The following is a 24,149-nucleotide window of genomic DNA, read 5'->3' as shown; positions in this document are numbered from 1 at the left end:
ACAACTGATTTTTATGTGTTGATCTTGAACCCTGAAATTTTGCTGAATTCTTTTTCAGATTGTTCATTGTTGGTGAATAGAAACACAACTGATTTTTATGTATTGATCTTGAAACCTGAGATTTTGCTGAATTCATTTATTAGTTCTAGTAGCTTTCTTTTTGGATTCTTTGGGATTTTCTACATGTAGAATCACATCATCTGTGAATAGAGATAGTTTTACTTCATCCTTTTCAATCTGGATGCTATTTATTTCTTTTTCTTGCCTAATTACTTTGGCTAAACAACCAGTACAACGTTGAATAGCAGTGGTGAAAGCAGCCATCCTTGTCATGTTCCTAATCTTTGGGGAGAAAGCTTTCAGTCTTTCAACGTTGAATATGATGTTAGCTGTTAGTTTTTCATAAATGCCCTTTATCATGTTGAGAAACATTCCTTCTATTCCTAGCTTGTTGAGTGTTTTTATTATGAAAGTGTGTTGAATTTTGTCAAGTGCCTTTTCTGCATCAACTGAGATGATCATGGGTTTTGTGTATGTGTGTGTGTGTGTGTGTGTGTGTGTGTGTTCTCCCCCTTCGTTCTATTAATGTTGTATATTACATTGGTTGCTTTTCTCATGTTGAGCCACCCTTGCATTCCTTGGATGAATTGCAGTTAGTCATGGTGTGTAATCTTTCTACCATGTGTTTGATTCACTTTTCTAGTATTTTGTTGAGGATTTTTCCATTTAAATTCATGAAGGATATTGATCTGTAATTTGCTTTCCTTGTGGTGTCTTTGTTTGGCTTTGGTATCAGGGTAATGCGGTCTCACAGAATGAGTTAGGAAATGTTCCCACTTCTTCTATTTTTTGGAAGACTTTGAGCAGGATTGGCAGTAATTCTTTTTAAATGTTTGAAATGTTAGAATCACCAGTGAAGCCATCTTGTCCTGGACTTATCTTTGTTGAGAGGTTTTTGATTACTGATTTAATCTTTTTACTTGTGTTAGGTCTGTTGATATTTTCTATTTCTTCTTGAGCCAATTTACAGAATTTGTGTGTTTCTAGGAATGTGTCCATTTCAACTAGATTATCTAATTTGTTGGCATACAGTTGTTGCTTATAATTTTTTTTTTTTTTTTCTGAAAGATCACAGCCTTGAAAACCCTGTGGAGCAGTTCCACTCTGTGCACATGGGGTCACCATGAGTCAGAATCAGTTCAATGGCAATTAACAACAACAGGAGCAGGGTTGGTAGTAATGTCTCCACTTTCATTTCTGACTTTAGCTATTTGCATCTTATCTTCTTTTTTCCTTATTAGTCTAGCTAAAGCTTTGTCAATTTTAGTTATTTTTTTCAAAAACAACTTTTGGTTTCTTTTATTCTCTTTATTATTTTTCTTTTCTCTATTTCTTTTATTTTTGCTCTAATCTTTATTATTTCTTTCTTCTAATAGCTTTAGGTTTAGTTTGCTCTTCTTTTTCTAGTTCCTCATGGTAAAGTTAGGTTATTGATATGGGGTCTTTTTTTTTTGAAAGATAATACCTCACATATTTAATATTGAATTTGTCATTTCTAAAATGAAATTTTAAAACACACAAAGCATCCATTTTATTATCGAATTGTCTTGATCTTTGGTGACATATATTCCAGACAGAAAAATTTCTTTCATTTTCATTTTGAATTGACATTCATCAAATTGTTAAGAGTGTGCCAAAACGAATCTTCTTTTTTAATGTAGATGCTTACAGCTATAAATTTTCCACTGATCACTGCCTTCACTGCATCCCACAAATTTTGGTATGTTGTCTATATGTTTTCATTTGTCTTAATGTATTTTCTAATTTCCCTTATGATTTCTTCTTTGACCCATTGTTAGTTTAGGAGTGTGTTGTTTAATTTCCACATATTTGTTAATTTGCCCATTTTCTTTTTGTTAATGATTTCTAGTTTCATTCCATTATGGGCAGAAAAGACAGTTGGTATGATTTCAATCTTTCTAAATTTATTAAGACTTGGTTTGTGGCCCAACAAGATCCTATCCTGGAGAATAATTCATGTACATTTGAGAAGAATGTGTATTCTTCTGTTGTTAGGTAGAATGTTCTATATAAGTCTGTTAGGTCTAGTTGGTTTGTAGTATTGTTCAAGTCTTCTGTTTTCTTATTGACATTCTACCTAAATGCTGTATCCATTATTGAAAGTGATATGTTGAAGTATCCAACTATTATCGTAGAACTGTTTCTCCCTTCAATCCTGTCAGTTTGTTTCATGTATTTTGGGGATCTATTGTTGGGGGCATATGAGTTTATAATTGTTATATATTCTTACTGAATTGCCCCTTTAATCAATACAAAATGTCTTTCGTGTAACAGTTTTTTCTTAATGTCTATTTTGTCTGATATTAGTGTAGCCACCCCAGGTCTCTTTTGGTTACTGTTTGCATGGATTATTTTTTCCATCCTTTCACTTTCAATCTATTTGTGTCTTTTGATTTAAAATGAGTCTCATGTATACAGCGTATAGTTGGATGATTTTTTTTTTAATTTATTCTGCCAGTCTCTGCCTTTTTGCTTGGAGAGTTTAATCCATTTACATTTAAAGCAATTACTAATAAGGAAGGACTTCTGCAGTTTTACTCTGTTTTGTGTGTCTTTTTGTCCTTTGTTTCCTTTCATTGTGTTTAGTTGATTTTTTTTGTAATGAGCCATTTTGACTCTATTCTCATTTCCTTTTGCATATATTTTTTAGATATTTTGTTGTTGCCATGAGTATTACTTTAAACATCCTAAATTTATAACAGTCTCCTTTGAATTGATGCACACATAACTTAAATAGCATACAGAAGCTCTGCTCCTATCCAGAGGAGTTTAAATAGCATGCAAAAATTCTGCTCCCCTCTTATATTTTAGTTGTCACAAATTGCGTCTTTGTATATTGTGTGTCCAATAACATAGACTTATAATGTTTTATGCATTTGTCTTTTAAATCACATAGTGCATAGAAAGTGGAGTTGTTGTTAGTTGCCATCAAGTTGGCTCTGACCCATGGCAACGTTATGTATAAAAGAACTAAATGTTGCCCAATCCTGTACCATCTTCATGATCATTGGTATGTTTGAGTCCATTGTTGTGACCATTTATCTCATTGAGGGTTTCCTTCATTTCCACTAACGTTCTACTTTACCAAACTTGATGTCCTTTTCTAGTGATTGGTCTTTCCTGATGACATGTCCAAAGTAAGTGAGCCACTCTCACAATCCTTACTCCTAAGGAGCACGCTGGTTGTATTTCTTCTAAGATTGATTTGTTCATTTTTCTGGCAGTCCATGGTATAGTCAGTTTTCTTCACCAGTACAATTCAGATGCATCAATTCTTCTTCTGTCTTCCTTTTTCATTCTCACTTTTGCATGTATATGAAGTGATTGAAAAGATTATGGCTTGGGTCAGGTGCACCTTAGTCATCAAAGTGACGTCTTTTCTTTTTAAACTTTAGAGAAGTCTTTTGCCACAGATTTACCCAATGCAGTACATCGTTTGATTTCTTGACTGCTGCTTCCATGGACATTGATTGTTGATTGTATTAGAACGAAATCATTGACAATGTCAATATTTTCTTCATTTATTATGATATTTTTATCGGTTACAAACCAAAATTACAATAATACTGGCTTTTACACTATTATTATTATAGCAGTTATCTTTACTGGGAATCGTTATTTCTTAACACAGCTTTGAGTTACGTTCTAGTGTGCTGTTATTGCCCCCTGGGGGACTCCTTTTAGCCCTTCTCGTAGGGGAGGTCAGTGGTAACAAACTCCTTTATCTTTTGTTTTTCCGGGAATGTCTTATTGTCTCCCTCATTTTTGAAGGATAGTTTTGCTGGATATAGACTGTTTGTGTGTTTATTTTTTCAGCATTTTATATATGTCTGCTTCTGGCCTCCATGGTTTCTAAGGAGAAATCAACTATTAACCTTACTGAGGATCCCTTGAATGTGATGAGTCATTTCTTTCTTGCTGCTTTCAAGATTCTCTTTCTGGCTTTAGTTTTCAACGGTTTGATTACCATGTGTCTCTACTTGGGTATCTTTTGAGTTTATCCTTCTTGAAATTCATTGACCTTCTTAGATGTGTAGATTCATGTCTTTCATCAAGTTTTGGGAGATTTTGGCCATTACTTTTTCAAATAGTCTTTCTTCCGCTTTCTATCTCTGTTCCCTTTCTGGGACTCCCATAATGCTATGTTGGTTTGCTTGATGGTGTGCCACAGTTCCCTTAGGCTCTGTTCACTTTTCTTCATTCTTTTTTCCTTTTTCTCCTCAGACTTGATAATTTCAATTGTTCTATCTTCAAATGCGTTTATTCTTATACTAGCTTAAATCTGCTGTTGAATCCCTCCAGTGAATTTTTTAATTTTCTTTATTGTACTTCTCAGTTCCAGTATTTCTGTTTGGTTCCTTCTTTAAATTTGTATTTATTGATTTTTTTTTTCTGTATCATTTTCCTGGTTTCCTTTAGTCTTATTTTTAATCCATGTTTTCCTTTAGCTCTTTGAGTATATATATATTTTGAAGTCCTTCTCTGGTAAATCCATTATTTGGACTTCCATGGGGACTGTTTCTGTCACTTTAATTTGTTCTTTTGAATGGGCCATCTTTTCCTGTTTCTTTATAAGCCTTGTTATTTTGTTGTTGCTGTTAAAATTGGGACATTTGAATATTATAACGTAACTCTGGAAATCAGATTATCCCCCTTCCTAAAGGTTTGTTTTGCTTTGTTTTGTTTTTGATTGTTGAAGGTTGTAATTGACTTTTCCAAACTATTTTTCAGAGAAAGTATTCCTTGATGTGTGTGGTCACTGAAGTCTCTGTTCCTTTACTTCATGTTCAACGAGTGTTTTGGCAGATATTTCCTTGAATGCCATGAGCAAGAACAAAAACAAAGGAAACAACTAGCAAGAACAAAGAAAACAAACAACCCACACACACATACCCACCACCTCTCTCTGTCTTTGCAGATTGGCTCTGCACTCAGGCACTCCTTTAAGAATTTTCCAGGCTTATGTGGAGCCTAAAGAGCATCTCAAGGTGAAAGCTTAGGGTTTTTTCAGATGTTTTCTGAACATGCGTCTTGCCCGAGGTATGTGGGTGGCTTTCTAAATACCCCCATATACAGGAGTGCTTTTGAATGTCCTAATTTCTCAAAGAAACATTCTCCCTGGCTTTTCCTTCTTGCCTTTATGTGATCTATTATATGTCTCAACTGTGGTCTTTTGCCCCAGGTGGCTGCAGATTGTTTGTCCACATCAGAATATTTTTTGAGTAATGCCCACTGCTTTTCTGCCCTGAATGTATTCCAAGATAGGTGAAACAATGAGTCCTTGAGGCCTCCAGACAAGTTAGAATGACAAACTCACTAATTTGCTAATAAGGTGGGCTCTGCTCCCTCCAGAATCAGGTACACTGGGAACATGAGTTGCTGTCTTTAAGACTGCTGCCAAGCTAGAGTGGGGATGGGCTCAGGGCAAGTGAAATTACCACAGAGCTTTCCCATTTTGTACTTACCTTTTATTGATTCAGCATTCACTTGGTTGCTGTAAACCTTTGGACTGTTTTCCAGCATTCTGACAAAGTTGGTTCTGACAGTTTCTGCTTGCTTTTCTGTTTTTCTGGAGGGTACAGGGGCTTGGAGCTGCCTACTTCGTCATCTTGCTGACATCACTCCTGCAAGTTTCTTTTCAACAGCATGTATTTTCCCTTTAGTCTACTGATCCCTATGTAGAATACAATTTAGGAAATTTGAGTCAACCATAAAGATGGTTTTAACTTTCCAAGAGAGGTTATTTTGGGAGAAATTGCTTCAGTTTTGAGGGCTTTTTTTTTTTAGGTGCTCTGAGCTATGTCTTCTCTTGGAGTATAAACAGTCTAGTGTCACCATCACCTAATTCCCCTTCTTGCCAGGTGACATTCCCCATCCCCCCTCACCCAGCAGAGCTGGTAGAGCATCAGGGGCATGTGGCTAATGCCTTATTCCTCTTCCCATCACAGAAGAACTGGAGTTCCCTCAGATCATCATCTTTGTGGTGATCACGGTGATGGTCGTAGTCATCATCTGCCTGCTGAACCATTACAAAGTCTCCACTGGGTCACGGGGGATGGAGGATGTTACCTGGCAAGAAGAGGATTAGGTGATGGTGACACTGGGCTTTTCATATACCAAGAGAAGACAGAGTTCAGAGCACCTGCCCAGCAGGGAGGGGCTGGGCTGAGGGCCAGGTGCCTGTAACACTCACTGGACCTGCACTGTGACAGCCCACATGGAGAATGGGGACAGTGACCTCACAGCATCTCAGAAGGCTCTCACAGTGTCAACTGAATAAATTTTCATAAGACCCTTTTCAGTATAAAATGGCCAAGACAAACTGTGAAATGCATTAGGCTGAGCACAGAGGACAGTTGAAACGTGCCCAAAGCAAGGGCCTCCCTTTCTTCAAGATGCTATTAGTGGCCGGGTCTGGCAGTGGCCTGGATTTAATGTCCTGTGGGAGCCAGAGCACAGGCTTCAAAATTTCACAGCCTTGCATTGAGTCCCAGCCCAGTCATGTGCTTGCTTTATGGCTGTACTTCCATTTCTTCTTCTTTAAAATGGGTATTAAAGTCCTGTAAGGACCCAATGCATGCAGGGGCCTTCTCTCTTGGTAATTGCAGTTACTGTAACACTTCGAGGAAGTCGGTGGTCTTGAGAACAGGAGCTGGTAGAGCATCAGGGGCATGTGGCTAACGCCCTTTCCTCTTCTCATCACAGCGGAGCTGGAGTTCGCTCAGATCATCATCATCGTTGTGGTGGTCACGGTGATGGTCGTAGTCATCGTCTGCCTGCTGAACCATTACAAAGTCTCCACGCGGTCCTTTATCACCCATCCGGATCAGAGCAGGAGGCAGGAGGAGGGGCTGCAGCCGGTGAGTCTAGGCCTCAGGCCGCATCCCCAGGGGCTGCTGTGGCCTCTGCCTGAGGCCCCAAAGGTTGGGCCAAGTGCTCACCAGCCATGACACCATCCGCAGAGCACCATCCTTATCAGTCCATGCAGTGCAAAGGCACTGCAAAGCTTTTTATTGAAGGCCGACATACTTGCAGAAAAGTGCACGTTACCAACTGAACACACCTGTGTTACCAGCACCCAATCAAAGAAGAGAACATGCTTGAAACCCTCTCAGGCCCGTGTAGCCACTGGGGCCTTGTCACCTCTGCCTTGACCTCTACTATCACAGGTGGGCTCTGCTTCCTTTGAATCTTGTGTGAACAAAAGCACACAGCAGGCACTCTCCTGTGTCTGACTTCTTTCACTTGGCACTGTACTTGTGAGATCCTCTGTGTTGTTTTAAGTCTGGTCCTGGAGGTGTCCCAGAGGTTAGTAAGGCCTTTCAATGTCACTACAAGTGTCTGCAGGTGCTGCTGTGCTCAACAGTGGCAAGGTATGGCTGAGCAGAAGGGGATGGTAAGAACAGTGGATGCCTGAGGTCTTCTCTGGTCGGCTCCAAGGTGGGGTTGGGCTGTGCAGGGCTGCTCAAAGAACAGTCCATCATGGTCTCTCCCAGCTATTGTCTTTTCAGTTTCCTAGCGACCTCTTGACCCAAATCACCTTTCTCCCCTCGGAAATAAGAGGCCAATATTCAGTTAAGCTGATCTACTGTCTGTACCTGGAGACCAAGGCCACTGAGGCTTTCTGTTCCAAGAGGTTTTACAGTCCATGATGGCAGCATCTTTCAGTGGTGGATACAGTTAGGCGAGTATGTGTTCTTGTCTTCACTGGTGGGCACAGAAGGCAGAATCACCAGACCCTCAGTCTCTGTGGTGTGCCAGGCGGCAGGGAGACACTCTGGCTAGAGCCTTTGCAGAGCATCCAACCGGCCCTGCCTCCAGCCCTCACTGTGGGAGTGTGGCTGTGCAGCCTTCACAGCAGGTGTATGGAAATAAGGTGGATGTATGGACATGCTCCCTGACCCCACCTTGAGGAAGACCCCACACACACACTCTCTACTGCTCCGCCTTTCCTTTGTCTCCCCTGGCCCTCATCCTGGCCCCCGAGCCTCCTCCAGCACTGTTATGTTGCTTTTCATGCCCAAGTGGTCTTGGTCCCACAGGGAGTCTGGTCCCGACTGAGCCCCCTGAGTGGGAGTTTGCCTCAGTGTCTGGGTCCTATAGCTGCCCTGCTGTGGGGCAAGGACAGTTCTAGCACCTGGAACTGGTGGGGTTGATTCTTCTAAAGTTCTGAACATAAACTACACACAACTTCCCAGAGTTTAAGGAGTCGCACAGGACAGAGTGTCACAACAGCAGAATTTCAGAACTACAAAAGCATTGGCCATCACGTAAAGATGAGGCAGAGACTAGAGTGATGTGTCTACAAGTCAAAGAATGCCAAGGATCTGCAACCATCACCAGAAGCTAGGAGAGAGGCAAGGAACAGATTCTTCCTTAGAGCCCTAAGAAGGAATCAACATGGCAGACACCCTGATTTTGGACTCCTAGCCTCCAAAACTGTGAGACCATAAATTTCTGTTCTTCTAATCCACACAGTTTGTGGTACTTTGGCACAGCAGCCCTAGGAAACTAATACATCTGGTAAAGTAAACTGTAATGTAAGCAATGAAAAATGGAACTGGGAAAAGTAGCATAAGTTGTTATGAGTGTAATTATCTCGTCCTTCATAGTGGAGTTAATCCATGCTATCTAAAATTAAACCTTGTAGTTAAAAACAAAAAAAAGCACTGGCCATGGTGACTTTGCCCCAGACTTGATGTGAGGACTGTGAATGCTGACCTCTAGACTTGGGACATAAAAACGGTCCCACTCACCCGTTATTGTCAACAACAGGCAGTCCTCAAGGGTCCATGCATCACAGGATACGAATTTATGAAAGTCCCCAGTCTTACACTGCTTGCTCCGTGAGCACCAAAATCCTAGGAGCTTAATGGTGACGGGACTATCGCATTGATGAGGGGTAGGGTGGCATCATCAATTATTGTAATCATTGCCAATAAGTTGTACACCTGTAAAAAGTTTTGACAAAAGGTGTCTGATAAATATATTTACAACAATGACAAAAAAAAAAAAATAGCTGCTGAGGCTGCTTACGTACAACTAAATGCCTCATGGGATTTTGTTCCTTGGTTTGCAGTTTTAGGGTCATGATTTCATGGACATCCCAGTTAATAGGCCTAGTAACATGTTTAGTGCTTCTCTTCTACCTCCTAGTTAGTTATGTAGTGCCTGGGGTCTTAAAAGCTTGCAAGTGGCCATCCAAGTCACAACAGTTAGTCTCTATTCACCTGGACCAACAGAGGAAGAAGGAGAATCAGGAATAGGAGATGAAAAGTAGGGCTAATTGCCTCCATGAACAACTGCCTCCTTTGCCATGAGACCAGAACTGGATGTTGCCCAGCTACCATTACTGAACATTTTGATCAAAGATTCCACAGAAGAATCCTGATCAAAGGGAGGAAGTTGTACAACAGAATTTCATATTCTCATGGACTCTAGACTTTCTGGAGCCATGGAGAGTAGATGAACCCCTGAAACTATTGCCCTAAGATAATCTCTAAACCTTAAACCAAACATATCCCCTGAAGTCATCTTAAAACCGAATAGTTTAGCCTAACTGGTAAAAAAGGTCTGCCTTGAGCATTATGCTCTTTTAAGAACTGTCTATATGGGATCAAATTTACAACAACAAGTCAAAAGATTTGATAGGAACCTTCGGGGGCAGTAAGTTTATGAGTTTATGTTAATGAGGGGGGAACAACTCAGAAAAGGAGTTTGAGAATTACAACTTGAAGAATGTAATCAATGTCACTAAACTGTACATGTAGAAACTGTTAATTTAAAAAAAAAAAAAGGCTAAGAGCTCCCTGAACATAGGAAACGGAGTTCTTTTCTGTCCCTTTGTGTGTGCTGTCTCCCCACCTGGACTCCTGTCCAGCCCCTGCCCTCCCCATCCCTGCCAGCCCACCCACCCCTACACTTCCTGCTCACCTCCCTCTCCCTCAAGCCTCTGCACTCCCTGCCTCACCTAACCCTGACCAGCATCCTTTCAGACTTGCCTCAGGTAGCATCTTCTTCCCTTCTACCCTGACTCACCTTGCTTGGGTTAGGTGACTCCTTCCTCTGTTCTCATTGTTTGCACCTCATTACCGCAACACTGCCCAAGTGCCTGTCCCCCCATCAGGCAGGACTTGTTCTACAGAGGTGACAGTGAGGGCACAGTCATGCCCTCCTAAGGAGCAGGCCCAGCAGAAGTATCATTTTTAAAAGGCAAAAAAGAAAACACATTTATATTTTTCCTTTTTTAAGGCAAAAAAGCAAAAACATAAATGTGTTTTCCCTTGGAATGTGTTTTTATTTCCTTTGAGAGTGGGTCTCCCTCCCCTCAAGTCAGGGAGGTGACATGGTGACTGTAGAGGTCCCTTCAGGCTTCGCACGCAGGAAGTTTGCTGTTGAGTTGATTCCAACTCATAGCAACCCTAAAGTACAGAGTAGAACTGCCCCATGGGGATGGTCAAAAGCTGGTGATGTCTTTATCACTGTCCATTCCCCTGAGAGTTTTGTGCTGAGATTCAAGCCTCACACAGCACTTTGCTGCTGTACTATTGGTTTTTTGTGTGACCCTGGCGTGCTACTTCTTAATGCCTGGATTTCTCTCCTCAATAAAATGGGAGTGTGGATATTGCACAGCTTACAACAGACTGCGCTTGATTGCTTAATGTTTCATAAAGTCAAGGTGCACTTTAAACAGTTACAAGAGACAGTTCAGTGCCAGACCCTTGCTCATTTCATTACTAGGAGCATTAGCCTAGAGAAAGTCCCTGGTGGTGCAAAAGATTTGCACTCATCTACTAACCCACTTATCGGTGCCATGGCAGAAAAGCCTGGCAATCTGCTTCCGTAAAGATTACAGACAGGAAAACTCTATGGAGCAGTTCTACTCCAACCCACATGGGGTCTCCATGAGTTAGAATTGACTCTAAGGCAATAGGTTTTATTTTGTTATAGCTCTAAAAAAAGGAAGAGAACAGGTGAGGAAGAGAATTTCCTCCTCTCTGGGTACAAATACAGCCCTAGATAATATTGTGAGTGAGGTCACAGTTCCATTTCTGTTCCCACCCTCTACCTCCAAGCCTCCTGTCTTCCAGGACCTGCTCACCCAGGGCGTCATGCCTCACAGTTGCGTACTTCCTTCCCTGACTCCTTCTAGGAAGTGCCAGTTCCTTTGTTACAGCATTAGGAAAACAACTGATTAGTTTACACCAGAGGTTCTCAGCCAGGGGTGATTTTGCCCCCGGGGGACATTTGGCAGTATCTGGAGAAGTGAGTTGTCACAGCTGACAGCTGGGAAGGAGGTACTACAGGGATGTTGCTAAACATCCCACAATGTGGGACATCCCCCCAACAAAGAATGATCTGGCCCAAATGTCAATAGACGGAGAAGCCCTAAGCATACCCAGGGCTGCTCGCCACTCTTCCCTGGCATCCCTGGCCTTGCTGTGGTCAAGTATACTTGTTCCAAAGTATGTCTCTCAGGCTGGCTCTGGGGCACACAACAGAGGAATGAGAACACTTCCAGCAGCCCTGGGGGAGATAGTGGGGTCCACAGAGGCCTGGCATGACCAGAGGGTCCTCCTTGGGACTCTGCCTTGGGAGCAGTCTCCCTGGGCAAAGTCTGCCTTTCTCTGTCTGTCGTCATCCACAAAGCACCTGCTGCAAGCCAGGCACTGAGTGAGAAGTAAAGAGAGAAGAGAAGGGAGCTCCTTGCACTCTGCCCTTCCCTGAGCCCAGCTAGCTATGGCAGAGGCCCCACCAGCATTTTCTAGATCTTACTGGGGGGACTCAGGGTCTCAGGTGGCCCTCTGTGTTTGTGGGGTGGGGCAGAAGTGTCTGGGACAGAGTCCCTTGGCCAATGCCCCCAGGCCTATCTGGACCAGTGTCCACTGGGTGTGCACTGGACACTGCCCTCTCGGGGTCCCCCCACTTCCCAGTACCCCTCAACATCCACAGGTGACTGTCGGAACCTCCTTGCCTCCTGTGAAGGGGTTGCAAGGAGCTGGACAGGGGATTGGCTGGACATGGCCACACGGAAGGGGAAAGACCTCACTGTGCACGACAAAGCGTGTTGGTAATTACCCTCCTTGGCTTCCCTGTGGGGCTGTGAGGATTAATGAAATGCCCCTGAGAGGAAAGTGACTGGTGAAGATGAATGAGTGGTTGTGCTGCTGATGGTGGGGTTTCTTCTTTGAATCAGAGCACTGGAGTGCTTCTGACATGCCCTTTGTTCTTATAAGTACCCACAACCCAGGCTGAGGGGTGCTGTGGCTCCAGGACTCCCTCTTGCCACTTGCCTGCATGGAACCAGAAGGGCGTGGTGTGCCGGTCTCTCAGGATGAAGCTTCTGCTCCTTCTCAGCCTATGATTGGGGTGCTTCACTTCTGAGGGTGATCCTTTTGGTCCTGTTTGTTATAGAGCCACAGGAGGGCTTCATTAGCATGTCAGTAAAAGATGTATTTAAATTGGTGTGAGAAGGGCAGGGGTCTAATTTATCAGCTTCTGGGTGGTTTGGTTTAACACTGTTAATTTATTTTTATGTTTCTACTGGAAGACTTATAGTCAAGCTGGAAAATTACTATCAGGGAAATATCAGAAAGGTGCTGGGTTTTATTTTAGAGGAAGAGGCTGGAATATGCATGTTCTGACCTGGTTGTGACCACTGGTGTGTGCTGGCTGCCATGGCTCGTGGGGTGCTCCATTCCACCAAAGAGAAAGCAAGATTGTGGTTAATAAAATAAAATCCCACTAGCTCTGAGTGTCCTGGGCTCTCAGGAAGAGTGTTCTTCTGGAAAGTGACAGTTGGACCAAATGCTCTTTTGGTCCCTTCCCCATCTGAGCCAGACCCCTGATGTTGCTGTGAGGGCTTTGTCCTCAAAGGTGCCTCCTCGGCAACGGAGGGCCTAGGCTGGTCCTGGCTGTCCGCCATCACCACCCTTATGCCTGCACGCTACCCATGCCTTCCTTCTCTGGCTCCAAAGGGATGTATGTGTGTGGGAAGGGCAGCATTCTGTGCCCCAGGACGCCTCCGGCCAGGGCAATTTGATAGGCCTGCGTGGGAGGCCCAGCTGCCAGCTGCCAGTGTCCTGAGCTGAGGGTACGTCTGTGTTCTGAGACCCTATTCCAGGAGAGCTTTGTGGATGGGGTGATGCTGCCCCTCAAGAAGCAGTTATTTCCGGGTGAAAATGAAAAACAGCGACTCAGGCTTAAATTAAACTACAAGAAAAGCAGACACTTAAATAATGGCACCCAGCATTGTGGTTCATAATAGAAATTCTGTGTGTGCTTTCTGAGGTACCATAGGTTTGTTTTTGAGAGCCCAGTTTACTTGATTACAGAGCTTTGAGACTGTCTGGATTTCTTTTCATTATCTTAGGCCACCAAGTAGCAGGAAAACAACAAAGGGGCATAAATATTCCAACCACAGCCCTGAGAGGTGTTTGAACAAGTTGCCGGTGTCTTTCTTGCCAGAGCCAGAGAGGGCCCAGTGGCCTGCCCTACTCACCCTGCCAACTCGGCTGCTCCCGTCCAGCCCTGGTCCTGGCCCTGGGGAGTTCTGGTCCTGGAGGTCCTGGTTCTGGAGGTCCTGGCTCTGAGGGTCCTGGCTTGGGGGGGCGTCCTGGTCCTGGTGTTCCTCATTTTTGGGGTCCTATCCTGGGAGGGCAGTGAGGGGCAGCAATGGGAGAGGTGGTTGGCCATCTACTAAGGAGGAACAGACATTCTACTTAGTATGAACCATATGAAGTTGTCGATATTCAGCCATTTTTGATCTATAAAAACAGCGCATTAAATTTAAAAATTAATGTAAGAAGTCTTGTCAGGCATTTTTTTCATTATCAGCTGCTTCGGGGCTAAATGATTGAGAAAATGCAGATGCCTGGGCCTCCCCACAGAAATGATTTTCAGCGGCTCCGAGGGAGGAGCCTCAGGGAGGATGCTGACACAGAGGGCTGGGGTCTCCCAGCTCTCGTGGTACAGAAACTGCTCCTTCAGTCCACCCAGAATGACCTGCCTTGGGCTGGAGCTTGCAGAGTGGCCAGGAGTTGGTTTGTCTTACAGAGTGTTTTGACAAATTTTATCCAACTTTCAAGAAGTGGGTGATTTCACTTAAAAATTAGAATGTACAGCTTCTCTTGAAAAGACAGGACATTGGGCAGCCTGGGCTGTTCCAGCCTGGCACCACGGCTGCTCACTGCGCCACCTCCACCAGGCCGGGCTGTCCACTGCAGCCTGCCCTGAGGGGCCCCCATGCAGGTGGAGAGCCCACGGCCATTTACAGGTTTGCATGGTTGCACTCGTTGCCACTTTTCAGAGAAAATATTCCTGTCCTGTGCCTCCACCACAACGGTAAAAACAAGCTAGGTGGGAGGCCCTGGCTGCCTCGTGAAGAGCCTTTCCTGAGCAGGTAAAGCATGTCAGCAGAGCCCAGCTTCCCTCCAGATGCTGCTACCCTCTCTTGGCTGGAATCTGGCCAGGCACCTGCCCTGGCAGACCTGGCCCCTCAGGACACAGGCACTGAGGTACCAGAGCTTCCTTGGCCACGGCCCTAGGAGGAGAGACAGCAGATGGACCAGGGTGGGGACTGCAGTCTGGGGACAGCTGGGGTATCTCTTGCTCTGTCCTGAAGCCCCTGGCCCTTTCAGATGCTGTTCAGAGACCAATCATGCTGTACACCCCAGCTTGAGGCCACTGAGAGTGGTAGTGTGACATTGTGCAGCCTGAGCTGGCATCAGGAATCTTCCATGAAGCTCCGCCCCCAAGGTCCTACTGAGTCAGAGTCTTCGAAGAGGGCCACTCAGGGGTCACAAGGCAGCCGAGGGCATGCCAGTACAAGTCTGGAGCCTTGGGTTCACCCATGCTATCTCAGAGAGCCACGTCACTGGGGAATTGCATCCTCCCACCTCTACCTGTCACAGCCTACCTGTAGAAAAGCACTTAGAAAATGACAGAAGTGAACCAAAGGGCTTAATGACACAGTTGCAAATAGGTATGCATTGCCACTCAGAGTAAAGTAGAGCCACATCCCACCTGGCATCATTGCTGGGACAAAGATGGAAGGGAACATGAGGTGAGGCAGGTGTTTTTTGTGGTGGAGTTTGTCCCATAAGATTTCTCCCTTATGAGCCACTGAAACTGCATTTCCAGCAGCAAGGGGACCCAGGGGGCAGGTCGGCTGTCCAGCTGTCAAACCAGGTGCTGTGCTCACACCTTGGCAGTGCATGCTCCGAATGAGCAAGGGTTCTCAGGTAATCCAGTGGCCAGACTGGCTACTTACAAGGTCTTACCCACAGAGGATGGTGTGTTCACTGGAAGCATTTAGAAGATAGATGATTTTAACCTAGCTTCAAAATTTCCCTTCAAGTAAGAGAAGCAGAAGAAAGAGAGAGAGAGAGAGAAGCAGGAGGCCAGCTGCTGGGCTGACATCAGACTGTAGCTGTCCTGCAGCAAACCCTGCTCTTTTACTACCAGGTCATCTCCAAGCCTGGGAGCAGCTCAGATGCCACTTTACTGAGGTTGCTCAGAAGAGTTTTAAAATCACCTTCAGAGCTCTCAGTTCATTTTTGTGAAATTTCTCAAGAGAAATTTCTTTTTAATTCTCAATGATGGCAAGTCTTCCTTTTACCTGTTTGTTGTCTGAGTATGGATTTGATTTCTGATACCAGCCAAAAATCCATTTAGAGTTAAGTCTTAGGAATTATGTGGGTGATCAAACTCAATGATAAAGTTTTGGTGCAAAGCCAAGTGTGACTGATGTTGTGCAAATTACCAACTGATGCTGTAGAGAAAGGTCTAAAAGGATCATAGCAAACTGAGGGTTACCTCTGGAGAAGGAGCTGGAATTCAAGGAGGCAGATGAGGGGTCTTGATCTGTTTTGTTAAAAGTTTTATGGTAAGGATGCATTCATGTATTACTTTGTAATTAAAAAAATCCTCTGCTCACAATAAGCTTATCTGAAGGCAATTCCAGTATTTGGAGCATGTACAGCCTCCCAAGGTAACTCATTTGAGCTCACTGAATGGTCTATGTTGTGGCAAAAATCTGCTAAAATCAGACTTTTCGATAAAACTTATGAAAAATGTTATAAGTACATGTAACTTTTAATTCTAATGGTAATGTTTGTTTTTGACTTAGTCCTTGAAAATGTATATGGTGAGTTCTGGAAAATAAAATCTCAGTTTATTCTAATTTTGGGTGCCCTTTGTTGGGGAGGCTTCACAGGGCTGCAAAGATATGCCAAGGAAGGTGGCTGGGTCCTGACTCTGTGTTGATACCCTACACTAAATTAGGTGCTTGGACTCCAATATGATACCATGACTGCCTAAGCTGATAGTGTGCAGTTCCCCACTTTGTGTTACCCAATCTTTGTGATTCCCAGGGTAGCTTCTCCATGTAACTAACTGCTCCCTTTCCCTCCAGTGCCCTGGACAGTGGAGGGGTGCCTGGCTGCAGCTCTTTCTCTGCTCAGCTTACCTCCGTGGTCATTTTCCTCTACGACTTTTCCTCATGGCTCCATTTCCCTGCCGCAAACTCCACCTATAGACCTTTCTGGAAATATAAAGGATTCCCTTTCTTTTCTTCCCAAAAGACACTCTTGGATGACTTATCTTTTTTCTTAAGGGAAATGTCCTCATTGAGTCAACTTGGAAGAGTCTTGAGAAAAGTCTGATGATGGATTTCCAAGGAGAAATAAAGGGGAAAGTACTGGAGAAAAGAGTAATTGCCATCTAGAGACACTGCCTTTACATCCAAGCTGTTGCTGCCATCTAGAGCAGAAAAGACAATAATACTGAAGCATTTTGACAGTGGAGAGATTGCATGAAAAAAGAGAGGAAACAAGAGAAAATTAATTTCATCAGAAGATAAATGAGTTGCTGTACATTCAATGACCAGTTCTTTCATACTTTAAAATGCTTACCCTGGGACAGACAGGAGAACAGACCTCCAGATATTTGAAGCCATACAACATATCCATTCCCTTGGACGAGGCCGTGGGTAGAAGCCAAATGGCCAATTATGGCCTTGCTTTGCCATGAATTGGCTGTGTCACCGCATGAGCAATGTGCCCTCTTTCGGCCTCAGTGTCCTCCTATCTAATATGAGGGCTAACTGGCTTACATCAGAAGCCCTCAAACTGTTTTTGACCATGAAGAACATTAAGAAACATATTTTACATCACAAATGGCAAAACACAAATAAAACAGTAGTTTCACAAAACCATACGTAAACACAGTGTACTGTCCTAGGGTAAAATCACCACAAAGTAAAGCAAGAAGAAAGATTTTATTCATCTTATGTTCCAAGAGGCAAAAATGGGAAATGGAAAAGCATGCTGCCAGAGCCATGTCTGCCCGAGTCTGAGGAATATTACAGAATCATCAGTATATATTGACATTACAAATGGGTAAAATTATTAAAAGATTCACCTTTTCACAGATTAGCTAAAAAATGCTAAATCACTGTGATTCTACATTTTGAATTGTCTTTCTTAATAATCATTGGTACCAGTTTCAGTAACAACAGTCAGGAGGGTCTTCACTGGTCCAACAAATCTTAGTATTTACTAACTCCTAATAGAAAAAGATAAGAGTGGAAAATATGTGTGTGTTTTGTGCCCTAAGTATTTGTTTATGTGAAAGTTTTCCTAAAAGATGTCTGCCAAGATTGTTCTAGCTGTTTTTTTTATACCTCAGGGCCCAGGTGATGTGTACTTGTGAATGCTTGTTGCTCCAGCTGGGTCATATTCTTTATACTCAAGGACAGGGAATAACGGTTCCAGTTTTAACTCCTAAGTCACTCCCTCCTTTTGATCAGAGATTGGAAATAACACATTGATGATCCAAACCTCAACTTGGTCAGGCTCCTACATGGCAGCCATGGCAGGCTCTTTAAACTTACAGTGCTGGTTTTCCACTGGATACCATCTGGCTCTTCACCAGGATCTTAAAAGTGAAGTTTCTATCAATCACATTGCAGAAATGAGCAGAATCAATGTACATCAACATTTTAGCCTGAGCCTTCCTTTTGCCTTTTTAGTATGTAAGACAATAGAAGATAAGTTTTATTATGCCTAATACTATTAGAATGCAGGATAAGAATATTACTGTTCCTTGCAATAGTGATCTAGCCCGTATGCTTATTCCTGATTGTAACCAACCAAATAAATCTAGTGTTCCTAGGGGTGTTATAGTGTGTAACCAAGTAGCTTACTGTCTAATACAATATATATCTTCTTCTACTTCGCCTGTGTTATTTATCTAAATGCAACAAATGGTATTTGCTACAGCGCAGACTCCACCTTCTTGGGCTAGTAAAAAATTTAAGACTCTAATGTTATCTAATATCACCTTGGCTAATGAGGTCAGAGATCACTGTTGTGTTTCCATTAGCAACTTCATCTGCTATTTGTCCCATAGTGATTGATAAATTTCTTAAAGATTTCTCTAATTCAACTATACCATAAGTAGGAATTAAAGCTCTTAGAAATGACCAACCCCACCCTGAGTGTTGGACCAATGGATTTTCTTCTGACTCTTATTTTACAATGTGTAACAATTTAATATTACCTTTCCAATATTTACTAGCATCATTACTATGAATATAAAGGTAATCCTAAAGTTCCCAAAGTGCTATTGCCCACACATTCACCAGGAATCTAAACAAGAGATTGCCCATGTAAATCCACTGTTAGTTGGAAAGGAATCATCTAAATTAGCATAGTTGGATCCACCACACAAAAACATACATCCATAAGGAGCACACAAAGTTTGTCTAGAGGAAACAGAAGGTATAGAAAAATTTACATGTGACAACCAAGTTTCCATTAGAGAATACATTATTAGCAAGATAATAGAGGATGGACCCCTCCTGTTGTAAGGCTTCAGTTAATCTATTTAAAACATACTAAGTGTTCTTCCTGAGGACAAGCTGCCGCTCCCTAGTTTACCTATTAATAGTCATGGGTCACTTTCTCAGAAGCATAAGTGGCACCTACGACAAAATGGAGTCCAAGCCAGACCTTGTGTCAACCATATTAGTTAGGCCAAGTGCCTCAGTTTTAGGTTGTCTTCACATATTCCTTGTTCCAATCATGAATTTTCATACAAATTCTTTTATCACTATTACAAGCGTGTCTTCTTCCACTCACACACTCTGATTTTGTTATTTTAAATTAGGGTAAGTGCAGGGCACAGCCACATTGGAGGAACTACTTGGTTTCTCAAAAGGCTAACTCAAGATGTGAGGTCGATCTCTGAGAACCTGGTTTCTTCAAGATATATAATTTTCTGCACAGCAAGGGGGGGGTGACAGTTTGATTACAAACATTAAACAGGTATTTCATATAGCATTGTCCTGAAGATTAATTAAACTAACTACTGATTTACCCTAAACATATCTCTCAGTCTCATCTTTGGAGTCAGTTTCCCAAAACAGACTGAATTCTTCAAAAAAGCACAATGCACAATGCCCAGAGCAAAATGGTCTTACTAGTTTATCTGGACCGTTGTTTCACTCAAAAGTGGCTTCAGGAACAAGTTTTTTCTCAAAGCTCAAGGTTCAAAAGGATACCCAAAGGCAATGGTCTGTGTAGGTTACCCCAACCTCCATGAAAGCCAGAAATCTGGATTCCAGGAGAATTACAACTCTTTTCATCATTCCCTCCTTTTGATCATGATCCTGCTATAGAGTCTTGGATCAAAAATGTTCAATAATGGTAGTTGGGCATCATCTGGTTTTTAAGATAGTAGGCACCATACAGTGAACTAGGAGGGAGAGCAGAAGCACTAACAATATTAGGCCAATTGTCTGAAATAACCAATGAAACCATGACACCAAGGTCTTTGAAACAAGGAAACAAATCTTTATGAGGTGTTTGTTTATACATAAGCAGAATCAGTAATTGCTTTTCATGTGCCTCAGCAGCAATGACATTCTGTAAAACCTCAGACTGTGTATTAATATAAACACAGCACATTTATCTATTAAGGCATAAACTTCCTTGGGAGACACTAACAGGAAATCTAATGCCATTTTATTTTGTAAAATCATAGCTCAAACTTCAGACACTTCTCTGGTTATGATATATACAACTTTGCGGAGTTTACCAACAAGAACTTCTAATTTGAGAGTTACAATATATCTAAATCCATTAGTTAGATAATTTAGGAGAAAAAGGAAAATGGTTTCTTATATTTAGAAATTAGGACCTTAAAACATTATTGATATTCCCATATAAAACCCATAATAATCCTTTAGTTTACTCAGTCCTATATAGTTCATTTCTGTTCCACGTGATTCTGGATCAGCTGCAGTCTGTGAACCTGTCATCTTCTACATCAGAATTCTGGAAATCTGGATTCAGTCTAGTCACAGTCCTTTTCACAAGTCCAATATAGTCCATCTTTTTTTGAGATATTTTGGTCAAACGTTTTCAGCAAATCAGCAAAGCAAAAACTTATCTGCAGACGACAAACCTTAATATGGCCATGATTAATTTGTAAAAATAATACTCTTAAAAGTGAAAGACCTGACAGAAATTATAAAAGTAATGCAAATAAAATGAGTTTTTAAAAAAAAACTTTAGACAAAAATATCTCTAAACATAATGATTAACCTTATTTTCAAACAGCTTTAGATATAATACATAATAATCTTGAGACAAATACCATATAGTCAGGATATACCAAGCATATACCAAGATTATCAAGTCTACAAATATCTGAATAGTAATAATAAAAAAAACTTCATGAGTAAACAATGTGAATTCCCCAGTAAAACTATTGGCTTTGATGATGCTAGATTAAAAAAAAAAAGTTACAACCAAGTTAGCAATTAAAAAATAATAAAATTATGACATAATATTATGTTTGTTGTCTAACATTAGGAAAAGCATAAGAGGAAATACTAACATGTAAATTTTAACCCAAAGAGAATCAGGGGCTTCTCTTGGTTTTGACAACATGTTCCATGTAATTTATAACATATTAAATAAACATTTTTTGCACTTTTCCTTTATAAAAATTGTTGTGGCTTTCCATGAAGTTTCAGACTTGTCAGGAGTTTATCAAAAGTCACCAAGAAACAGAAGATGTTAAAGGTAAAAGCTTAGCTTTTTTTTTAAAGCCATGCAGCTTGGTTTTCGACTCAAGAATTTTATTCTAATGAGAAGCTGAACTTTTGCCTTCAAGGCAGGTTACACAAAGAATAAATTAACCCTTCAACTCACTAATCAAAAAAAAAAATTTTTTGTTCTTTTAACAGCAAGAAATCCAATTTTTTCATATGCTATTTAACATTAAAGCTCCTAAAACATCTCATAAATTAAACTTTAGCCAGACAGATAAAACTTTTGACCATATCAAATGAATTTATTTTTAATAAACCTCTTGAATGTTGTTTTTGTTGCATATCTCTTATAGTAAACCAACAAAATCAAACCCATTGCCGCCAAGTGGGTTCCAACTCATAGCAACCTTATAGGAAAGAGTAGAACTGCCCTATAGGGTTTCCAAGGAGTGGTAGTGGATTCAAACTGCCAACCTTTTGGTTAGCAGCCTGAGCTCTTAACCACTGTGCCACCAGGGCTCTAAATATATATATATATATATGGCATAAAAAGCAAAAGTATATAAATTTAAATTATGACAAATATCTATTAATTCAATTTAATATAGTAAGTTACCTAAAGATCTTGGAAATTATCTTAAGCCTGTATACCATAAAACATAATTACTGTTGAAATAAAGTTTATTTAAATATTCTAAGTTTTCATTCAACTTTTACTATTTCCCATATTTTCCCCAATCTAATTTTAGCTCTTAAAGATTTTATCAACTGGCTTTGGAAATTATAAAGTCTCTGCTCAATGACCGATTCATTGATATGGATATAACCTTAAGTCTCTGCCTAGGGGTGGAAACATTTCCCCAAGCCATTTCAGGTGTGTCTCATTGTGATTTCTTTCTTTTGGCTTCTTAGAATTCCTCTACAATAGAGAGAACTTATTTACAGTTTTCTTAGGATTGGGATCTACCAATAGATAATTATAAGGTGGCATTTTTCTTATCTTCTTTTGCCTAGAAAGATCTCCACCTAGTTGGAAGGGGTCTTTCAAATGCTTCCCTGGAGCTATGTGACCTCAGAGACTGGGGACTGAGGAGGCCTGATCCTGTCCCGCCCTCCCTATTTTTTGACTCATGATAGAAGACAAGATTAGGTCATTCCAGTTCATTTACCTATGTTTAAGTTGGCCTAAGAATTTTAAAAAGCCAAAGCTAACTACTTTCTTTCCCTTTTATTATTCTCTTGATAAGTAGTTTCGCTTTCTCTTTATCACAACCTTTTGTCTACTCGTAAATACCAAAGCTCTTTAGCTATTTTGTAAATGAATTCATCAGTTTTTGGCTAACCCTCTTTTCTCTCTCTCTCCTAGACTTGTCCTATGCCTCCTTTTCCAACTCTGCAACTACTAGTTTCATTCTAGGACAAAATTACCCCTTTTCCTTAAATAAAACACATTTTATAATATCTAGCTTAACTTACCTAGAAAGGTTTCACTTTTAAGATTGACATAGTACAGAACATAAAAATCTTGGTGCACTTTTCAAACAGAACAATTTATATTAAAGTTTTCCAAAGTAGCTACTAAAAGTCTAAATCATAAAGACAAACACAAGACACAGCTTTTCTTGGCTGAGGAAAGAACTGAGGTTTTAAGACAGCCTTACACAAAACAGCAACTGTTAGCCATAGCCTCCAACCTGATACAAGACAGAAACTCAGTCACAACACTCTAGACCAGAAGCAAGCTCTCAGAACAAAACGAGACAGAAAGACCACATAAACTCACCTGTCTGTAAGGCCAGCTCAAAGAACAGGCACAATACCACACAAAATAAAGATATGGGGAACTTAGCTTCTTAAACTGTATACAGCGATTTTTGGTAAGATTGATTCAATTCAATGGGGGAAAAAAAAAACACAGGTTCTAGATAATTTAACTTTCCAGAGCCTCAGATGGAGGAATATTAGAACTATAGACAAAATCTGAGCATCAAACAAAAGTTCCCCCAAAGAGGAAAGAAAATGTCTTTTCACAAATGGGAGAAAAGGAAAAAAAAAAAACCAAAAAAACAGTGGTTTGAAACACATTCTCCCCAGTTAAAACCATTGGTTTGATGATACTAGATTCAAAAGAATTAAAGCTGTAACCAAGCGAGTAATTTTTAAAAACTAACTAAAATTATGACCGATAATATTATGCTCTTGTTGTCTAGTATCAGCCAAAACATAAAAGGAGACACTGATACATAAATTTTTACCCCAAAGAAAATTTGGCTCTTCTGATTTGACAACACATTTCATGTTAAGTTGAAACACATTAAATCTTTTTTATTTTTAAAGCACTTTTCCCTTTACAAAGCAGAAACAAATCTTTTATGCCTTTCCACAAAGTTTCAAAGTTGTCAGGAGTTTATCATAGGTCACGAGAAACAATACTTAGTTCAGCCAAAATGACAAAGATTTTAAAGGTAGAAACCTTAGCTTTTTCAAAGCCACGTGGCTTAGTTTTCAACATGTGAACTCAGGAAATTATTCTAATGATACACGGAACACTTGCCTTCAAGGTGGATTACACAGAGGATAAAATTAACTCTTCGATTCAGTAAAGAAAATTTTGTCCTTTGAACAGTGAGAAACCTAATTTTTTGACTTTATATACTATTTGATACAAAACAAAACAAACAAACAAAAAAAACCGGTTGCTGTCAAGTCGATTCCAACTCATAGTGATCCTATAAGACAAAGTAGAACTGCCCCGTAGCGTTTCCAAGGAGTGCCTGGTGGATTTGAACTGTTGACCTTTTGGTTAGCAGAGGCAGCTCTTAACTACTACACCACCAGGGTTTCCTTTGATACTAAAGCTCTTAAAAATCTCATAAATTAACCCATCTTTAGCCACAACAGATAAACTTTGACCATGACAGATAAAACTTTGATCACATCAAATAAATTCTCTTTTAATAAATCTTTTAAACTTCCTGTCTTTGTTACATATCTCTTATAGTACAAC

The 24,149-nt window shown here is 41.1% G+C and overlaps 1 protein-coding gene across 1 annotated transcript in view; it reads left to right on the top strand.

Moving 5' to 3' along the window:
* LDLRAD4 (low density lipoprotein receptor class A domain containing 4) overlaps window positions 1-24,149 on the top strand; it is a 610,108-nt gene that overhangs the window by 570,237 nt on the left and 15,722 nt on the right. The window contains exon 6 of the mRNA XM_023724825.1: window positions 6,787-6,941. Coding sequence (XP_023580593.1) covers window positions 6,787-6,941 — 155 coding nt within the window. The remainder of the gene's footprint in view (window positions 1-6,786; window positions 6,942-24,149) is intronic.

The sequence above is a fragment of the Trichechus manatus genome, unplaced genomic scaffold, assembly GCF_000243295.1.
Source record: "Trichechus manatus latirostris isolate Lorelei unplaced genomic scaffold, TriManLat1.0 scaffold00262, whole genome shotgun sequence".
Lineage (NCBI taxonomy): Eukaryota > Metazoa > Chordata > Mammalia > Sirenia > Trichechidae > Trichechus > Trichechus manatus.
This window is presented reverse-complemented; position numbering and strand designations above follow the sequence as displayed.